This window comes from Capronia coronata (genome assembly GCF_000585585.1).
Source record: "Capronia coronata CBS 617.96 chromosome Unknown acBCG-supercont1.4, whole genome shotgun sequence".
In the NCBI taxonomy this organism is placed as follows: domain Eukaryota; kingdom Fungi; phylum Ascomycota; class Eurotiomycetes; order Chaetothyriales; family Herpotrichiellaceae; genus Capronia; species Capronia coronata.
In genome coordinates this window covers 342332-362539 of record NW_006912896.1, presented here as the reverse complement: position 1 = coordinate 362539, position 20208 = coordinate 342332, and the positions used below count along the sequence as shown (strand labels likewise).

The following is a 20208-nucleotide window of genomic DNA, read 5'->3' as shown; positions in this document are numbered from 1 at the left end:
ATCCGTCGGAAAATCCACCTGCGATGGGGTCTGCTTTCTTGCATCCCACCAACCTCAACATCCGGTGCTCAACGAGACATTATACGTATCGCCATTTGACTCTTGACAATCTTGTCGCGTGTCCGGCAGTTTGTGCAGTGATCATTGCCCCTCGGCCACTCTATGGAAAATGACTCCTTATCCGTGTTTTGGAGCGGCCGCCGAAATGTGTAATTGTCACTAATAAGGCACATTCTTGCTTGCAGATATCGAGAGCAGCAACCGTCTCTTTCCACACATCTCACAACATCTCACAACACCTCACACCGACTTCGCCGGACAGCTCGCAGTGTGCCTCTCGTTGACAATGCCGTCTGCAACCCCCGCGCCCAATGGCCAGCATGAGGCTATCAACCCTATCCATCCTTCGATGCTCGACCGTCTTGACCCAACCTTCATCGATCTCTACAACAAGCATGTCGCCAACTCTCCCAACCAGGCCATCGACCTAGCCTTCCTGCGGACCAAGTACTCGGTCCTCTATTCCTATGGCACAGGCCCAGCTCCAGACGTCGGACGGATTTATGATTCCACCATTCCAGTCGAGGGGGGGGAAGTGGATGTTCGAGTGTACGAGCCTTCCTCCAGTGGCCCATGGCCAGTCCATATTGATTTCCATGGTGGAGGCTGGGGATTGGGAGACCTGGACACCGAGGCGCACATTTGCAAGCACATCTGCCACAAAGCCAACGTTGCTGTGATTGATGTAGCCTATAGGCTGGTGCCCGAGCATGTCTTCCCCACGGGAATCGAAGACTCCTTTGCGGCCATCAAGTATATCTACGAGCACCCCGAGGTCTTCAACGTCACAAAGAGCCTGTCCGTGGGGGGAGTTTCGGCCGGGGGAAACATAGCTTTGGTGTGCGCGCACTGGGCGCGAGACGCCAACATCCCCCTGCAATTGGTCGCCGCCGGTACCCCGACCATTGACGACCTGGCCAAGTACTCGTCGGCCTCGGAATCACCGTTCCCATCGATGCAAGAAAATGAGTTTGCCCCGACCTTGAATTGGGCCAGACTAGCCTTCTTCGACCGGCTCAAATGGGGTTCTCTATCCACCGATCCGGCCATTGAAGCGCAGCAACGAAAACGGATCGGCTGGGTGAAGAACTTGCTTGATGCTCCCAATTTCAAGGACTTGCCCCGGACGCTGATATATACTGCAGGTGCCGATCCTCTCCGGGATGAAGGCGAAGCGTACGGCCGGAAGCTCGTCGAGAACGGTGCCGAAGTCGTGTTCAAACGCTTCCCGGGCGTCCCACATCCGTTCATGCACATGGACGGCGCGCTGTGGCAGGCTTCTCAATTCATCGACATGACGTGTAAGGAGATTCGGTTCGCTCACGAGGATAGATGATAGCCAGTTCAGCGGTTTGGTACTGATTTAGACGCATGTATAGACCTAAGGCAGTGACGTCCTTTTGCTAAGTACGAATATACTACGTAGTGAGGTAAATAGAAATGACGTGACTTCAATAATAGGATCTTTTGTATAGACGTGCAAGTTGTCTTGCCCCCGGGGCATGCCTTCCATGCCTAAACCGGTAAGCCCTTAGGTAAGGGCTTAGGAGACCTAGATCGCTTATCAGTGCTACTATAGGAGGTCTATGGAGGTCTAGCCCTTTCAAGTTAAGCCTTTCCCACAATTTTAATGTCGATTGGTGCAGTGGCATACAATGCCGTCTGTCAGCAACGATAAGGAGTCTGTGTCCGTCCAGTCCGGTTGCATCGATAAGATGAGCGCTCAGAGCTCGGGAGCGCAGGGAAGCCTCGACGGTATTAGTACATAGGTAGTTATCATGACGGCAACTACCTACCTCGCTACCTACTACCTCGCTGCCTACCTCGCTGCCTACCTCACGCTACCTACTACCACACCACCTACCACGCTACCTACCTAACTTGTCCCTCACACCTTGCGTCCCCTCATCAGACCATCTGTATTATGTCTGGCTGTTGAAGTTGGCTTGGATAATTTGATCATTGCGAACCCCCTCAGTCTCATGTCTGACCAGGAAGAACATCCTAAGCCTGTTAGGCGTGTTGTCTGCAGTCGCTGTGCCCAGATCAAGCAAGCTTGCGACGGAGGAAGGCCTTGCTCACGGTGTCGGCGGCTGGACGTGATATGCGAGCCCAACCTGAACCGCTCCAGAGGCACCCCAGAGGTCAGCCGTCCCTCAGCCCCGATCAGAATCACCAGGGCCCATACTGGCTGTGCGACGTGCAAGAAAAGAAAACGAAAATGTGACGAAGCCCGGCCTAGATGCTCTGATTGCAGAAGGCTGTGTCTCGATTGCCACTATCCCAGCTCGTCTGCTCGAGCTCATCGAACCTCGGTTTCTCCCCAAGTGGCTCCAAGTCGGGTTTCCTCCTCCGTGGAACCGACGGTCGAGCTACCAGGCATCGACCAAGCCGATTTCGCCATCGGGCTGAAGGGGTCGGATGAGATGTCTCCCTCGAGCAGTTTGGGCGAGCCTTCCGGAACCGGGCTGGCAGCACCCTCGCCGTCTCAGATCGCGACATATGCGTCAGATGTGGAGAGCATCCCGTCTCCGGGATCGAACCTGTCGAACCTGTCTTTGGCAATGCTTTCGACCGCACCGATGGTTGACGCCGATGAAGACCGGTCCTTGCTCAACCATTACATGAGAGTGGTGGCGGGGGTTCTCTCGCGCCGCGATGACCGTCGCTCGAACCCCTACCTTTCCAAAGTGCTTCCAATGGCACTCGCCGATCAATTGGTGATGGATGCCGTGTTGGCATTGTCGGCGAGTCACTGGAAGAAGACACAACCTGCTGTCTGGAAACGAGGTACCATCCATCAGACCAACGGTATGTCATCCCCCCACGCTGCTCTCGCTTTCGGTCGCGGTGCAACTGACGCGTGCGGCTTCAGCATTGCAATCCCTCGCAAAGCTTCTCCCCCACATCGAGAACGATTCTGCCGATACCGCTCTGGCGGCGACTCTTTTGCTTGCCATGATCGAGCTTTTCGACGGAACGTCGTCGTACTGGAAAGTCCACCTAGATGGGGCCCGTCGGCTGCTATCGGCGTTTGAACGAAAATCCGAGTGGACGCAACGGACAGAGTACCGGACGTTCTATCGTCAGCTATATCACTACCTGGACTCGGCAACCACGATATCGACCTGCCATCCTCCGTTGCTACAGGCGTCCTCCGAGGATGAACGTTCCGCCTCCCCCGGCTACAGTATGGACGATGAGGAGTGTTTATACGGGATTCCCAAATCCCTCTTTCATTTTGTCGACCAGCTGAACGGCCTTGCATACCAACGAAAATTCCGGAAGGATCCCGTCTTCGAAAGCATGTTTCGTACGTCCGCGGCAAGCCTCCACAAAGATCTGGATCAATGGGCCGAAGATCACAAGCTTCGAGAGCCGCTAAACGGGTCGCACGACGCCTCCCAAGAGATGGCTGCTTGTCATGTCACTGCCGCCTTTGAACAGGCACTCCAGCTCCGACTACATCAGATTGTGAATGGGTATTCCTTGCGTCACAAAAAGGTCAAACAGTGTGTCAGCAACATCCTGGACGCCGTACAGGAATTACGCTACGGGAGCCCTTGGGAGAACAGCTTGATCTTCCCACTGGTCATGGCCGGCAGCAGCTGTGACACCGACCATGAAAGGTTGATCATTGACGATCGGTTCCTTGTGATGGAGAGGACGCTTGGATTTCGGTACATCTACACCGCCCACGACCTAGTGCGGCGAGTCTGGAAAGAGCGGCAAATTTATCAGGGCACCGACCGAGATGTCAATTGGGCGGCGATACGATACTTTCAGATCCCAGGTCTCGCGCTTGTTTAGACAGATAGGTATTGCGCTACATTTCATGATAGATCCCTCCCAAGCTCCCCCACACAGATCGAAAGAATCGACTGTCGCATTACCAAACTATTCTATGCCCATGATTGACGACGCCATTGTCGCTATGGCAAACGTCATGTTTGACTTGCGAGTTGTGCAACATGCTCGTGCATGTTATATCCACAAATCTCTTCAATCGTCAGTTTGCCCGGTCGGTCTGTCGAGCTGCTCCACCCGATTCTCTCGCTCAGGTCCGTCCTGGCGCGAGCGCTGGCCGATTGCACCCGTGTCGCTCGGTCTTTGCGTGTCAATTCGTACAACTTGAGCTTCTCCGACACGCTGAGGTGGCCATATTTGGGACTGAAAGCGATGCCCAACGCACCGGCATCCTCAATGGCCATGCAGGCACCCTGGGACTGGTCAGGGACCATGGGGTGAGCGGCATCGCCGAGGAGCGCCACGCGGCCTTTGACCCAGTAAGGATATGGGTCATGGTTGTAGAGTCGCCACATCTTGATGTCTTCGGCATTCATGAAGAGAGTGAGGATCTTGGGGTCCAGGCCGGGGAATGTCTGGACCAGGTTTTCGGGAGTGGTGGAAATATTCCAGCCGTCTTCGCGCAGCCCATTGAGCTCGGCGGGATAGAAACAGTAGCACGACACCACGTTGTTGTCCGAGCATGCCGACAGCACAATCTTACGTATGCCATAGCCACCCCAGAATTCGATGGCGTTGTTGTTCAGAAATTCCTCCAAGCCAAGCTCACGAAGTTTGTCGGCCGATATGATACAACGGTAGCAGCAGGACGTCGAAGGGACGAAGTTGGGGGTGATTCCAATCTGCTGGCGGGAACCTGACCGGATCCCGTCAGCGGCAATGATGACATCGGCGGTGGCCTTGTTCCCATTCTCGAAGGTGATGACGCCGGCTTCGGGATCGATCGCGGTGGCTTTGTGCCACACCTCCAGCTTGCACGGGGTCCCTTTCCCGGCCTCTTGCACGGCGGTCTCCTTGAGGACGTTGTGGATGTCGATTCGATGGAAGTTGTTATAGTCGCTCCCAAACTTGGCGCGGTAGTCGCCCAGATCATATGTGTTGATCACGTCGCCGGTCGCCCAGTCGTGCATGATCAGCGACCTCAGGATGACCGGTTTGGCGGACCGAATGTCGACGTCCCATTCTTGGAGCAACCGGGAGCCATTGGAGGCGACTGAAAGCGAAGCCCCGACCTCTCCACCGAAATCACGGCGCTCGTAGATGGTGACCTTGTGTCCCTGGCGACGAAGGGCGATGGCCGCAGACAAACCTCCCAGCCCGGAGCCGATGATGGCCACGTCGTAGACGGGTGTCTCGTTGGGAAGAACAAGACCAGGCATTTCGGACTGCTGTGCTGGAGTTGACGCCAGTATTTCGCCCATGAACGGACACCGCTGTGCACTCACTCACTGGTCACCGAGATGACGGACGTGATTTGACTCGGAATCGGACTCTTCTGAAAGCGTGCTTTGCTGGTACCGAACTTCTGATAAATGGTCGGTTTGGGTGTGAAGCCTTCCCTTTTGGTCTCTTCCAGGTTGGCGGGGACGTATACTTATTTTGCTGGGGTCGCGAGCGATGTCTGCCAGGATGACCGTCAAATTTGGTCCTCGATCTACTGGGTACTAACTAGGTAGAGGCATCAGCGATGAGGCCGCCGACATGGCCAGTGTCACTGCAGGGTGCATACGGGGCATCCCTCTGGGCGTGGAATGATGGCAGGCGACGGAAGTCCAGGTCCCTCAGCAGTCTCGACTCTGGCTTTCCTTCGTACCGATACGTCGGTGCGACATTTTGCGACGGATGCATTATCTATCGAGGCATTGGGGCCTATCCATCCATCGATCAATCAATGAATAGCATTGGTCAATGCGGCTGATAAGGAAGGCAAGGGGCTTAAGGGCCTAGAGGATGCCAATAAGATGTGCAAATAAACGCTTACTACATGCCCACTATTTTACTAAATCTATCCAATAGCAACTGAAGATATCAAACACGTGACTACAGTATAAGGCCGCTTTTATGCCTTAATAACTAGTGGGGCTAGCGACGGCCCGAACTACGCTAGCCCTATCATGGCTAGATCCAGGGTGTTTTTGGTGAAAATGTCCAGGTCCAGGGAGTAGTATACCTCTGTAGTAGTGAGTCTCCTGTCAACATCATGTTTGTATACTAATAAAGCCAAGGCTTCAGCCTCGTAAGGTTCGAGCTGAGGAGCCTCCACGCCTCAGACTCGGTACCAAAGGAGATGGCCGTCATCTCACGCGCGTGGTTCTGAGATGACCGCCATGGCATCTGTTTTGACGCCGAGCCTTAGCCCCCCACAACCATCAAGTGTCTTGTGAGAGCGCTCGCCTAGACACAGCTTGGCTCTCTCATCCAAGTGATTGTGGCTTCGATGTTGTCTCGACATGGCGTCGATTTATAGGGGTGGCCACGCCTCCTTCAGACATGGAGAGTAGAAGATGATACGACATCATCTGCGTGTCAAGAAGTACCTTCATCTTCAGCCTCCTCGATCCGGCCGACGAGACCGTAACTGGACAGCTCAGCATCTATGGACTCTTCCAAAGACATGAAGATCAGTGCCGATATCGAGATGGCCTCTCCCAAGGACCTCGAACATGTTGCAAGCAAGACCATGGGTGATGTCATTGCCATTGATGGCCAGGACTCTACTCTCCTCCGCAAGATCGACTGGAGGATCGTTCCCATCATGTTCGCCTGCTATTTCCTGCAATTCCTCGACAAAGTCGTCATCAACTATGCCAACGTCATGGGCCTTGCTCAAGACCTGAACTTGCGGGGCAACGACTTCTCTTGGATGGCGACGGCCTTTTTCATCGGCTCTGCCATCGCCGAATTTCCCCAAGGGTACCTTTTGCAAAAGTTCCCGTTGGCCAAAGTCTTGGGGTGCAACGTCATGTGCTGGGGGATCTGCCTCTGTTGCTCGGCCGCGGCGCAAAACTTCGCCGGTATCGTTGCCCTCCGCACTCTCCTGGGCTGTTTCGAGTCGGTCATCAGTCCCGCCCTGGTCATGTCCACGTCGCAGTGGTACACCAAACGTGAGGCTGGACCGAGGTACGGCTTCTGGTACTGTGGTCTCGGGGCCGGCCAGATTCTGGGCGGGTTGATCTCGTTCGCGGCCCAGCACGGGGCCAGAAATGCGTCCTTTAGCGGATGGAGAATCATGATGGTCGCCGTGGGCGCGTTCAACATCTGCATCGCCGTCATCGTGCTCGTGTTTCTGCCGGACAGCGTGGATGGCGCTCGCTTCCTCAGTGAGGACGAAAAGGCTGCCATCCGTCGCAAATTGATCCTGGACCAAGGCGGCAACGGGGCCAAAGTCTTCCGGCCGGCCTCGCTCGGCGAAATCTTCCTCGACCTGCAGGTCTGGCTGCTGCTGCTGCTGACCATTCTCACCGTCATTCCCAGCGGCGTCATCACGACCTTCTCGGCCACGCTCATCCGTGGCTTCGGCTACGACTCGAAGCAAGCTGCGCTGTTGAACATGCCGTCGGGCGTCGTGAGCATTGTCTCGACGTTGATGGGTACCCTGGCCATCCTCCGCGGCTTCCCGCGCTGGCTAGGCATCGTGGTGCTGCTCGTGCCGACCGTGATCGGAGCGGGACTGATGTCGTTCATCGCCCAGGACAACCAGCCGGGCAAGCTGGCCGGCATCTATCTCATCAACTTCATCGTGGCTCCGCTGGCCATCATCTACTCTTGGGTCGGGGCCAATACGGCCGGCTATACCAAGCGGGTCGCCGCCAACGCTGTGGTGGCGATCGGCTTCGCCATTGCCAACATCATCGGGCCCCAGACGTTCCAGGCTCAGGATGCACCCGACTATCTTCCCGCCAAAATCACCATCTTCGCCGTCGCCGGCGCTGCCATGCTCGTCTCGGTCCTCCTCCGCTTGCTGTATGGATTCCGGAATAGGAGCAACGTGAGAATCCGCCAGGTTCAATTGGCCGAGTTCGCGGCGTCGGGGCTGGCGGTGGAAGAGACGGACGCTATGCAGGATCTGACCGATCGCCAGAATCCTGCGTTCGTCTATGTTTACTAAAGCCTCGTTGCAAAAGGGAGAGGGCGATGTCGTCGGCCCCTGGTCGTAGGAGTGGGAGTGGGAATGGGAGTGGGAGATTCAGGGTTGGATCACATTGAATGAACATGATTTGCTTCCTCTCTTTTCCCCAATCCCTTTCCCCCGATAGACAGGCGTTGTAAAGGTCGGTCGGCCGAGTAAGGGAGGCTGAATGACCGCTTGTTCGGGATGTACGTATCGTGTATCTTCAGACGGTCTGCCATAAGGAACTTACAGCTGCCCTCCTTACCTCTACCCCTACCCCTACCCCTAGGCTTCAGATTCTTCGGCCGGAATGATTCTGGTCTGGTCTGCCCCTCGACTAGCCAGAAGCAAAGAGGCTCCGAAGCTTCAGACACATCCTGGATAATCATGCCTGTTTCTGTTCCTGTGTCTCCTCTTCACGGCGCAGACGGCAGATCTGCCTTTCTTAGCAGTGCTTTGATGCCTCGGTTAGATCCGCCCACCTCCTTCAGGGCCCGTGGTGATGATAGTGGTAGTGGTAGTGGTAGTGGTGGCAAGACTGGCTTGTTGGCCCTGATCCAACTTCCGACGGCGGCATGAGGTACGGAGCCAAGTCTAGCCCACACACACTGCAGTCTGGACTCCTCATTAGTACTAGACCCACACCACGACATGGCACTTCCTCTCCAGTTCCGCAGCAACAACACCCGTCGCATCCATGATTTGATGAAATGTGAGAGATACCATACGGGTGTTGGTCCATCCGGTCAGTCAGAGAAAATAGCTAGCTAACTAGCTACCTGAGGTTTCTATGCAGAAACTAGTAGGTCGATGCGGCGGAATCAATTGAGGGTGGCAAGGGATATGTCCATGACCGGCGGCGCTGTTGCTATAGTTAATTGTTATCGTTATCGTTATCGCTATCGTTTTTGCCTTTGACCCGCATCATGAGAATGATACGGCCATCCACAGGTAGGAGAATCGAGAGAAAAGCGTGCCAGCGGTCGACGCCGCCTCAATGCCAGGACTCGGATGGGATCGTGGGGGAGTCTAACGTGATCCAAGTTGTCAGTGCACACCTTGGACGACGGGCTGACTGACCTACCTGACTGACTAACCAAATGTCTATGGGACCCTAAGTGCTCTCCGAGTCCTCGACCGCCGAGAAGTTTGGAGTACATACCTATACCTACCTACCTACCTACCTACCTACCTACCTACTTGGTACCTATCTTAGGTAGAAGACTTTTCTCCCGCCCCAATACTGTCTGCTTCGGAGCCTTCCCTCGCAGCCGGAAGTTCAGCTCCAGCTCGGCGAGGAGCCTTGTCAGATAACAGTACCTCTTCTCTCCCTCCCCCTTCCCCTTCCCCTCCTTTCCCTTCCCGCTCGGTTGTCTACTAGTATCGAGATACCCTCTTCTTTCGAGCCGTACCCTGGAGGAAAGCAGACGTTCACCATGCCACACGCCGAACCCTCCTCCATCGAGCCACCCTCGCTCATCATTGTGACCGGGGCGAATGGCTTCATCGCGTCGCACACGATCCAGCAGCTCCTGCGCGCGGGATATCGCGTCGTCGGGACGGTACGCAGCGCAAGCAAAGCGGACGTCGTCCAGAAGACACACGCGCAACTGTCGCCCAAGGCAGCGCACCTGCTGTCCACCGCCGTCGTCCCCGATATCGCCGACCCAGACGCATATATCGACCTGTTCAAGTCCACGTCGCCCGCCGCCGTCATCCATTTGGCCAGCCCCTTCTCCTACAGTGTCACCGACTTCGAACGCGACATGCTCCAACCGGCCGTCAAGGGCACGGAGGCGGTCCTGAGAGCGGCCGCTGCGACCCCGTCAGTGCGTCGAGTCGTCCACACAAACAGCTTTGCATGTGTCTACGACGCCAGCCTCGGGCCACGACCGGGATACACATACACGGCCAAGGATTGGACTCCGTTGACTTACGAGGACGGCATCTCGGCCCCGAATGCGCCCGTCGCTTACCGCGCGAGCAAAGCCGTGGCCGAGCAGACGGCATGGTCGTTTCTCAAGACCCACCAATGCGACTTCGATCTCGCCAGCCTGTGTCCGGCCATGGTGTTCGGCCCTTTTCTCGACACCGAGTACTCGTTCCCTTCCAGCCTGGCGGAGTTGAACACGTCCAACAGATTGGTCTGGGACGTGGTGTCGGCCGGGGAGCAGGGGACTGTCCCGCCGACCAAGGGCCCCGTGTGGATCGACGTGCGGGATGTGGCGGAAGCACATGTGCAAGCGCTGGTCATGCCTTCTCTGGGTGGGCAACGGTTGTTGCTCGCGAAAGGCATCTACTGCAGTCAGGAGATTGCAGACGTGGCGCGGGCCGTGGTCCCGAAACACAGAGATAGGATCCCCGTGGGCACGCCCGGTCAGAGAGAGGCCGGCTCTCATTTCGCCATCGACGCAACTCAGGAAGAATCCATGTTGGGCCAGCAGGGGAAATGGAGGCGCTTGGAAGAGACTCTGGCGGACCTGGTGCCACAGCTGTACAGGGTCGAGGAGAAGGGGCAGGCGGCCTCATGACGGTTTGGTCAGCTGGAGAAGAAGGGGAAAAGAAAAGACCAACATAAGACAGCAAAGTTGTGAGCCTTCCCCCTTGGAAAGCAGAGGTGAAGTGGTTGAAAGGGACAACACGAATGTACCCCACCATGTCAATAGCGTCCGACGGGGCGGATTCCTGTCATGGACTGTGATGGACTTGTTTCGAGCGCGCGGTGAAAGAGCCCCCCGACGAATCCATGCAAAGCAGTGTACCTGTGACTCTCGGTTTCGGGAGAAGAGACGAAGCTGGCATCCATCGTACACCACCATTGCATACGTTGACGGTGGGCGAGTTCTGCCTGTCCTGTATGCATGACCATTTTCGCCCCGCGGTCGCATGCCAGAACTTGAAGGACACTCAAACAATCGAATCCTCAATTTTCTCCATATCTTTCTTCCATTGCTTTTCCCGAATTGTTAACGGCTTATCACAGCTCGATTTTGGCCGCTAATCATTCGCTGTGATATTCCGCTTATTGCTCGTGGTGCGCCCTCGAATAGTACTTCTATACCCTTTAGAGACTTCGATAATGGCTCCAAGGTGTAGGCTAACTCGGGCCAGAAAAATCACGCCAAACCATCTCGGACACTCACGATCAAGATAGAAAAATTCTTCCAGACATCAGTCATTCACAAAACTTGCCGGTAATCTGTAGACCTGCGCCTGTAAAGACGGCAGGATGCCAAACCGGGCCGCCTAGCCTGCCCGCCAAGCAACCCATCCACGTGCCCACTACCTACTAGTACATCAAGCCAGCTGCTAGCGAGGATAGTTACGTGAATTTATAGCTCAACTCGGCTCACATTTTCATAGTTTTAATGGTCTAAAATATAGTCAAGAAAATCAAGGTTCACCAATGGTGGTGCAGCCCACCAGAATCTAGGACGTTTTGGCCGAGCGGTTAAGGCGACACCCTGCTATTCCTTAGTATAGGTGTTCTCTTCGGAGGCACAGGTTCGAATCCTGTAGACGTCGACTTTTCTTTTTTGATTTTTTGACATTTTTGACTTGGTTTTTTCCGTCGTGGTAAGCCGTTAGTACCCATACCTAGGTAGTTTTCATAAATTATAGGGAGGGTGACAGAATAAAGCCTTGAAAAAGTACATTCTATAGGATCAGGGTGTTCGCTCACCAAACTCGCGCGAGGCCAAAGTAAGCAAGGGCGGCATCAACCTCTTTCCCGATCGGGTGTAGGCCGTGCAGTGCAGTGAGCAGTTGAATCTCACCTTGGCGCATGCATTGTCCCATTTTGGCTTTTGGCCTTTAGCCTTGCGGCCTTGCAAAAGGTCTCGCTCTTCTACAATTCCTCCCATGTCAACATAAACTCCTCATTCTTCTTTACTTTCTTGCCTACAGCTCACCATCTGTCCTTGTTGAAGACCATTCTTCACAGGGAGTCAGCTCCTTTGTGCTAGTTGGAGCTTTAATTTGTCCTCCATTCCTCCCTTCTGCTTCACCTTACCTCACCTTACCTCACACTACCCTACATCTCGCTCCTCGCTCCTCACTCCTGTGACCTCGATCCACGTTCACGTCCTACAAACACAGAGCAATGGCAGAAGTCCAAGCCCGCGGAAGCGGCACGAGAGGCCGAGGTGGCTTCAGAGGTGGCAGAGGCGGTTTTAGAGGAGGTCGCAATCCTAGCAGATCACAACACAAGGCAGACAATGAGCAGGAGAACATTCCCCCCACCTCATTCGAAGATCAGGGCGAAGTCGGCGAATTGAAGAAGAAATTCGGAGACAAAGTCCCATTGCTGAAAGAGATTTGTCCGGGTTGGAGCGATGAAGATCTTGTTTACGCGCTGCAAGAGACTGATGGTGACCTTGACGCTGCTGTGGACCGGATCTCCAGTGGTAAGGAGCTCAAATCCACGATTTACAATTCCATTGCTGACTTTGACTAGGTACTATCTCACAATGGGGCGAAGTCAAGAAGAAACATCCCAAGCCGAAAGAAACCCCTGTCGCGACGACCGACTCGAGCACACGAGGCCGTGGACGCGGTGCCTTTGAAGGTCGAGGAAGAGGGCGCGGCGCAGAGCGCGGCGCTCGAGGCGGCCGTGGTGCAAAATCAGTCGCAGCACACACGAACGGTACCAAGAAGACGGACGAGTGGGACACTGGCGCTTCGGCTCAAGCTGCTGAAGTCGCTGCTACCTGGGACAGTGCTCCGGCCAATGGTGACGCAACGACGGCGAATGAAGACTGGGCGAATGAGCCGGGCAAAGATTCTTTGGCATCTCTACAAACCGAAGAACCCAAGCCTGCGTCTGCAGCGGCGCCGTCTACAGTCAAACCCGGAGGGTGGGCAGGATTGTTTGCCAAACCGGCACCGGCACCGGCACCCAAGAAGGCCCCTGCACCACCACCCCCTACAGCGCAACCAGAGCCAACCCTGAATGAGCCTGAACCTTCTATCCAAGAGTCTGCTCCGACTGAGCCAATCTTGCCTCCACCGATTGAGGCCGCGCCGAGTGAGGGAGGACCAAGTGAGCTGCCTTCTGCACCTCATTCTGAGACAGGAAAAGATCTGACACCGCCCAAAGATGAACTCACCGAGCAGAATCTGGAGAAGTTGCCTGACACATCCCGTCCACCTCCCTCTGCGACTGCTGCTAGTACCGTCGCAAGTACTCAAGATCCGCTCGCCCCTACCGAGTCCGCCAAGCCTTCCATCCGACCAGGTATGTCTGGCTATGCTGCCACCGCCCTGAAGGCCACCTCCGGAACTGGTCGAACTGCCAGCTACGCCAGGAAGGTCATGGAGCAACAAGAGGCAGTCGTCATGCCGGGCCATCATGCAGTTGAGAAGGCGGCTGTTCAATTTGGCAAGTTGGGACTGGGCAGCCCTGATGATATCGACGTGGATGAGGACCGAGAGGAGCCCGAGACACGAACTCAGCTTCCAGATGACTCGCCCGCCGCACCCCGAGCCTCCTTGCCGCCATCTCTCCCCGAACTCCAACAAGGACCAGGTGCTCCGCCGACCCAACCCGCAGCCGATATCCAAGCAGCCTTCGGCCGACAAGCTGCACCAGGTCTCCCTCCTGCACCACAGCACCCGCAAGAGCCATCTCCGCAGTCCGCTTCGGCATACGCCGATCAATATCGTTACGGCCAAGGTCAGAAGCCCTATGATCCTTTCGGCCAACAACCTCCGACCGCACCGCCTCAGACACAGTCTCAAGAACCCTTCTCCAACCAAGTCCCAACTCAGCCTGGTGCAGCTGCCTCGCAAAATGACTATGCCGCCTACTATGGACGTGATGCGTACAACTACTACGGCGCTTACGGTCAAGGACAGGACGCGCAGCGGGTTGGAAGCAGCTTCGGTACTTCGGCTCCTGAAGCACAAGCTCAATATGCCACCTCGCGTCCTCAGCAAGCAATGGGTCAACAGGATGCTCCGGGCAGTGGAAACAACACTCCTGCGCCTGGTGTGCCTGCTCACCACGCTCAACATTCTGGTCATGTGCAACAAAACCAAGGTCCAGGATATCCGGGCTACGGCTATCCCAACGCTTACAGTCAACAATACCCCCAGTACGGCGCATCCTACATGAACCAAGTGAACCAACGCTATGGCACGAGCCGTCCTATGTTTGATGATGTCCGTCGTCAAGACAGCGACTACTACGGCAGCCAATACAACTATGCGCAGAACCACTATGGCAGCGGATACAAATCCAACATGTACGCTCAACCTCAGCAGGGTTACTCTTATGACCAGGCTTCGTCGCCTGCCAATGCCAACACTTTTGGCCGAGAAGCTGGGTATGGACGTAGCGGGTCTGCTCAACCTTCCGAGGCTCAACAGAGTGCGGCGACGAGCACCGGCTTCGGTGGCGTTCCGGACCCTTTCGGCCGGACGTCTTCTGGTTTTGGACAGGCTCAACAGCAAGTTGCTGCTCATTCCGGTGGTGAGGATCCTAGCAAGGCAGCTGGCCCGAGTCCTTCCATGCAAGGTGGTCGGCCTACTTCTGCTGTGAACAGTTTCCCAGGTCAAGGTGTTTTGCCTCCGCCATCCCAGCACTCTGGTCAACAGGCATTCGGCGGGTATCCTCAGTATGCTGCTGGCTTAGGCTCTGTGGGCGGACATCAAAACACTCATCAGCAGAACACTGGGTACGGTGGATATGGATCCAACACTGGGTTTGGCAGTTATGGTGGTTACGGCGGTGGCCGAGGATGGAACAACAGCTATGGCTCCGGCCATTAGAAGCTGGACGTCCCCCTCTAGCCACAATAACCGACTGGTCATATCTCTCCCTGTCCTCTCTTCACAAGGTCTCAGGCTCTCCTTTCTCTCTCTCTCTCTATCTCTCTGGCTTCCAAGCAAATGGCCGAAGCGCGACGAAAATATCAAACGCTTTCAAATACTTTTTGCAAGTCGATTCTGTCTTCCAGGATCGGGGGTTTTCTCGATTTCTGTCTTCTCTAACTTAACTTGTACTTGTACACCACGGCAACGCATATCCAACCAAGATCGGGCATGGCTTTGAGATTGAGTCTGGGTCTGAAGGCGAGGGGGCATTGAGCGAACCCAACCCAACCCAACCCAACGCCAAAAAAAATGTTAGCCATGGGTGGGCCAAAAAGATAAAAAGGAACAAATCAGTCCATGGTATGATGGTATCGGAAGGAAAGGAAAGGGGAAAGAACTGCATGAGTGGTGGCTTAGGCAAGGAGGGAAAAATCAACCTTGCAATGGCACGGCACGGCACAGCACGGCATGGGCGACTGAACTGGACTGGGACTGCTGAACTTGTTTGTATTAGTTGAAGGGAGGAGGTGTGGCTGTGTGCGTCTCTATCTCTGCTCCTTGCTCTTCTTGCGGGCTTTTACCTTTACCTTTAGGTAGACCGAGTACGGAGATCAAGAAATGAAATTGACCCATCCAAATCCATTGAATCTGCGTCGACCACAGACAGACGCAGTTGTTTCATTCTCATTCTCATTCTCATTCTCATTCTCATTCTCATTCTCATTCTCATTCTCATTGTTCATCTCATAACATCGCAGAAAGAGAAGCCGAGGAACCTCAGGGGCTGGCATGGCACAGCCTTGTTTTGTTCCTTCCCCCTTTTCCCTTCTCGCTACGTATCGCATTGTATTGCGTTGCATATAGGTATGTTATATACCTTGTTGGATTTCAGGTTTCACTTATCATATCGACGTTTGGCGATCGTCGGGGTCTGGCAAAACGGCGAGAATACTAGTAGAGAAGGCCAGAGAGAGAAGGGGGAGTTGGGTTCTACGATTCTATGATTCTATGGTACCGACAAAATGATAAGAAATAGCAATCCATCCGATGGGCTGGATTGGTGAATGACTAGAGTCAAAGTCAGTGTGATGAGTTTGTCTACCTATATGTCTATCCCACACACAAAGGCACAGGTCGGTCGTCAGACGCCAAAGCCATGACAGAAATCGTCTCCGGTGGATTTGCCGAAGGTCAAATCACCGGCAATAAAATAGAGACAGAGAGAGAGAGAGAGATATATAGATGGATAGATGGTATGCTGCAAATTGGGAAGCCCGCTCCTACAGCTCGACAGTTCTGCATGTGAAAGGCGCCTTAACATCACCATTGTGACCTCCTCCGGACGAACACACGCTGTCGCATTCCGTCCCAAGCAACATTGAAAAAGGCATCGCACAGCAATTCATGGCTCATCATACATGACAGAGAAAGAGAAAGAGAGGAAAACGCAAGGTAGGGAGGGATGGATCATGGGGAGCCACTCGATGGAACCAAAGCGCTCAAGAATCAACTTGTTCATCCAGACCACAAGTATCTCGTAGACATCAATCATGTTTTGTTTTTCTGACAGAGTAGAACATGTTTCATTATCCTCACCGACCCGTATTGAAGAACCAACTACTTCGTTTGTTGCCGCCTTCGGAACCATTTCCAGCCAGGTTCGAGAGAATGGGTAACGACGGTCCTCCATTGGGACCAGCTCCGTCGACAGGGCCTGTCCCTCCTCCTCCGCGGAGCGGTTTGGCGATTCGGGCCCCGGCGCTCATGAGAGTATTGAAGCCGCCGCCGCCGACCGGACCGCCTGCACCCGCGGACGCCATGTTTCGCGAGGACATCTTGGCCGCTTCGAGTCGCTCTTTGACGGCGGCGAGTTGGGCCTCGAATCTGTAGACAATAGCAAGGTTAGCAATCAATACTTGACTTCTCTCGGTCGACGTTTGGATGGGATAGTCATAGTCATAGTCATACCTGTGGTTCGCAGCCGTCAGTTTCTCCTGGCTGTCACTCAGCAGACTCTCGAGACTGAGGATGCGTTCGTTCCGCGCTATCAGCTTCCGCTCTGCGATGGCGACTTCCTTCTTAAGGCTCGTGTTCTGGTCCACGAGCTGTCTCTGCACGACGGTGAGTTGTTCGAGGTTGCGCTCCAGGAACGCCATCTTCTTCTGTTGCTGTCGGTTGTTGCTCGACCGCAGCACATTGTTGTACTGTTCCCGCGTCTCGTCCAGCGAGATCTCCAGCTCCACCACCCGCTCGCATCGGTTTTGCAGGTCGCGCATCAGATTCTTCTTCATCAGGTCAAAGTCGGCGATTTGCTGCTGGAGAGTCTTTCCCGCGACCCCGTTGACCCCGGCTCCGTTGGCGACTCCTCGCGCTTGTATCTCGCTCATGGCCTGCCGGAGCTTGTCGATCTCTTGGGACTTTTGGGTCAGTTGATCCCTCAAGTCGTGGACAAGCTCGGCCTGAGTCTCCTGCCGATCAGAGTACAATTGCTCCATCCTCGACTTGAGGTCTTCCAGATCCTCGGGGCCGAGGTTGCGAGTCAACAGATCTTCGTACTCTTGTTGTACTGCCGTTAATCTCTCTTCGAGTGCATGGAAACGGCCCTCGTTCTCGGTCTCGGCGCGCTCGTTCAGAGTTTGCTCCGCCTGTCGGACGAGATTCTGAGATTCCAGCAGTTTCGACCTCAGGTCTTCCAGGACTTGCGTGGGCACGCTTTCACCATTCATGCTGGCGGCATGCAACGCTTCTACTTGCTCAAGCATGTCTCGCATGCGAGCCTCATTCTCCGAGAAGGCACTGTCCCCCAGGTCGAAGCCGGCCATCATCTTGGCCATCTTTTCCTTCTTCTTGCGGTCCTTCTCGTCCAATGCCGCCGTTGTCTCCCTGGCACTCATCTTGAGTTCCAGAAGTTGCTGCTTGACCGAGACGAGTTCCGTCTCGAGTTCCGAGTTGGCGTCTTTCAACGCTTCCATAGTGATGTTATCCTCTTTGTTCTGGTACGAGAGCTTCTGCAACTCCAACTGTGTCTTATTGAGTTTGTCGGCCAGCGCTTCATTCTCTTTGGTCGTCCGCATGGCTCCCTCTTTGTATGACTTGAGTTCTTCCCGCGCCTCCTGGAGACTCCGCTCCGCGTTCGCGGCTTGTGTCTCCTTCTCCGTGAGTTGATCTTGTAATTCGTTTTCGCGCCTCAAGAATTCCTCCCGTTCATCCTTATCCAAAATGATGCTGGGCGTGCTGGATCTGTCGCCCATACGCGAATCGGGTCGACTCGACGGTTCTGATCGAAGAAGGTCCGCAGTTGCGCGGGAGGGCGTATCCGGTCTCGCCCTTGCATCCAATCTGGAGCCTGTGCCTCCCAGAGACGGCACCCATTTGTCTTTCGGGACCGTTTCTCCTTTCCTCCAAAGTTGTAACTCCGAGTCCAGCGAAGCAATGTATTTCTCAAATGTAATGGTCTGGTTCTGGGCGATCTTGAGCTGACGCTTGAGTTCCGCGGGACTGAGCTCCGCATTGATTTTGGCCTTGTTTCTGATCGTCTTGGCTCGCATACCGAAACGCAACGTGCTGACCGTCTCCGCATCGTTGTAGCTGCTGGGGGAGCAGTTGATGATCAGCGTCGTCCTCGAGTTACCTCCCAAACTTTCTTGCAGGATTCTCGTCAATTTGGAGTCTCGATAGGGGACGTGGGTGGATTTTCCGTCCGTCAAAGCGTTGATGACCATTCCGAGAGCGCTCAAACTCTTGTTGATCTTCTTTGCCTCTTCGAGCGTCTGTCCGCTGGCTCCCGTCTTGCCCACCTTTTCCGAGCCGGCCAGATCGACCAAATACAACATACCACTTTTTTGGGACCCGGTATTGACGTCTTTCTGATTGATTGTGACCAGGAAGATGGAATGTGACCGCGAGGACTCGAGATTCATGTTCGTCGAAGCCGTGACCCTGGAGCGTTGACCCAGATGCATGGCCGTGTACACTTCGTCCACCGTGTTGACGTATATTTCACGGAGGCCCTTCACGTAGGGACCTCTGGGTCCTTCGTTGATGGGTAGATTGTCCATGACCGGGTTCAGCAGATCCCGTATCCTCTCCATGTAGATTTCCAGATACGAAATGCCCACCGTGTATTCCATCTGAGCGGAGCCGTGGACCAGAATCGAGTCGAAAATCTGTTCGGTGATGCGCGGGATGATACCTTTCTTGTGAGGATCGTCCATGTCTCCCATCATTGTGTAAGACTTTCCCGCACCCGTTTGACCATATGCAAAAACCGTTCCATTATACCCATTCATGACATCTTCGACGGTAGATCTTATGGAGAAATCGAATATATCGGATTGCTGGGAGGACATGTCAAAGACCCGATCGAAGGTAAAGGGGGCAGTTGTTTCCGAAGACTGTACAGGGTGAGTTTCTCATGCGCGGCGTCCGGGCATCGTTCCGGCATACCTGGACCTGGCAGGTGTCTTCACCCATAAACTGGACAATCGGCTGGCCTCCATTGGACACTTCGACTTTGTTCTGTGGTCGGAAACGGGCAACAACTGTGCACAGGTCAGACAGAGCAAAGAAGATAGGTTCACGATGTGGAAAATCACGTACCTTTGATGTTGTTGCCCCCTCCGCTACCCCCCGCGGCGGAACTGGAAAGCATAGTCAGCGTGAGTTCTAGAAGCATGGCATGATGCGACGAACGCCATGTTTATTCTCCGCAAGATCTTATCAGTCAGGCCAGGAGGAAAGCATCAGTTGGGGGAGTGTAGGCCCGGGGGCGCGGAATTGTAAACAGAGAAGGTTTGGATCTCGGTCGCGGTGAAATTGGTGTCTCTAGGAGCGGGAGGGGACGGTGTGGATGTCTCAGTGCGTGGACAAAGTCGGCGACAGCGTGAAAGTGTGTGAGGATTTGGTGGACGCTCACTATCTCGAATGTTGATGGACTCGGTGGTTTATCTCGGAATGAATGAACGAACGAATCCTTGGTGACAGCGTTGGATGACGGGCACGCGCAGTCCAAGGTGCTGGCTCGTGCTTGGGGTTGTTAGGGTTGTTAGGGATACGCAGGGTACGAAGGGTACGCAGGGTCCTCCTTGTTGCTACTCTGTACTCTGTAGGGGGGTTGTCGGTATAGGGTGTGCGCGTAGGGCTCCCTACGTTAGGGTAAAGGGCTCTGGGGCTCTAGGGGTGCTAGGGAAGACCTTAGGCTTAGACTGATCAACAACAGGCGATAGTTAATAACTTATTGGGTACGGTACCTACCACTGCTGTGACTGCAGCAGTTTATTTATTCACGGCCTGCCTACCCTAGTAACTATCCCAATCCTCCTGAAACCGCGACGCGCCAGGCAAAGAGACTCGCTCTGTGTTTCTGGCTCCCGCCAATTGCAGACTCCATCGCGACTTTTGGGAGTCCGTAAGAA

At 54.6% G+C, this 20208-nt stretch overlaps 7 protein-coding genes across 7 annotated transcripts; 5 read left to right on the top strand and 2 right to left on the bottom strand.

The window, feature by feature from the left end:
* Window positions 1-346: 346 nt before the first annotated feature.
* On the top strand, window positions 347-1396 carry A1O1_04689 (uncharacterized protein; the record flags this gene model as incomplete). The annotated part of the gene is made up of 1 exon (XM_007725578.1): window positions 347-1396. The coding sequence occupies one exon, from the start codon at window positions 347-349 to the stop codon at window positions 1394-1396; it is 1050 nt and encodes a 349-aa protein (XP_007723768.1).
* Window positions 1397-2042: 646 nt separating this feature from the next.
* A1O1_04688 (uncharacterized protein) lies at window positions 2043-3870 on the top strand (the record flags this gene model as incomplete). Its single annotated transcript, XM_007725577.1, has 2 exons — window positions 2043-2871; window positions 2936-3870. 2 exons carry the CDS (start codon window positions 2043-2045, stop codon window positions 3868-3870), a joined length of 1764 nt encoding a protein of 587 aa, XP_007723767.1.
* A 134-nt stretch (window positions 3871-4004) lies between these two features.
* A1O1_04687 (salicylate hydroxylase) lies at window positions 4005-5246 on the bottom strand (the record flags this gene model as incomplete). Its single annotated transcript, XM_007725576.1, has 1 exon — window positions 4005-5246. One exon carries the CDS (start codon window positions 5244-5246, stop codon window positions 4005-4007), a length of 1242 nt encoding a protein of 413 aa, XP_007723766.1.
* A 1217-nt stretch (window positions 5247-6463) lies between these two features.
* Window positions 6464-7975, top strand: A1O1_04686 (uncharacterized protein; the record flags this gene model as incomplete). The annotated part of the gene is made up of 1 exon (XM_007725575.1): window positions 6464-7975. The coding sequence occupies one exon, from the start codon at window positions 6464-6466 to the stop codon at window positions 7973-7975; it is 1512 nt and encodes a 503-aa protein (XP_007723765.1).
* Window positions 7976-9414: 1439 nt separating this feature from the next.
* A1O1_04685 (uncharacterized protein) lies at window positions 9415-10509 on the top strand (the record flags this gene model as incomplete). Its single annotated transcript, XM_007725574.1, has 1 exon — window positions 9415-10509. One exon carries the CDS (start codon window positions 9415-9417, stop codon window positions 10507-10509), a length of 1095 nt encoding a protein of 364 aa, XP_007723764.1.
* Window positions 10510-12080: 1571 nt separating this feature from the next.
* Window positions 12081-14749, top strand: A1O1_04683 (uncharacterized protein; the record flags this gene model as incomplete). The annotated part of the gene is made up of 2 exons (XM_007725573.1): window positions 12081-12384; window positions 12435-14749. 2 exons carry the CDS (start codon window positions 12081-12083, stop codon window positions 14747-14749), a joined length of 2619 nt encoding a protein of 872 aa, XP_007723763.1.
* Window positions 14750-16386: 1637 nt separating this feature from the next.
* A1O1_04682 (kinesin family member 5) lies at window positions 16387-19469 on the bottom strand (the record flags this gene model as incomplete). The annotated part of the gene is made up of 4 exons (XM_007725572.1): window positions 16387-16678; window positions 16763-19188; window positions 19241-19335; window positions 19394-19469. The coding sequence occupies 4 exons, from the start codon at window positions 19467-19469 to the stop codon at window positions 16387-16389; spliced, it is 2889 nt and encodes a 962-aa protein (XP_007723762.1).
* Window positions 19470-20208: the final 739 nt, after the last annotated feature.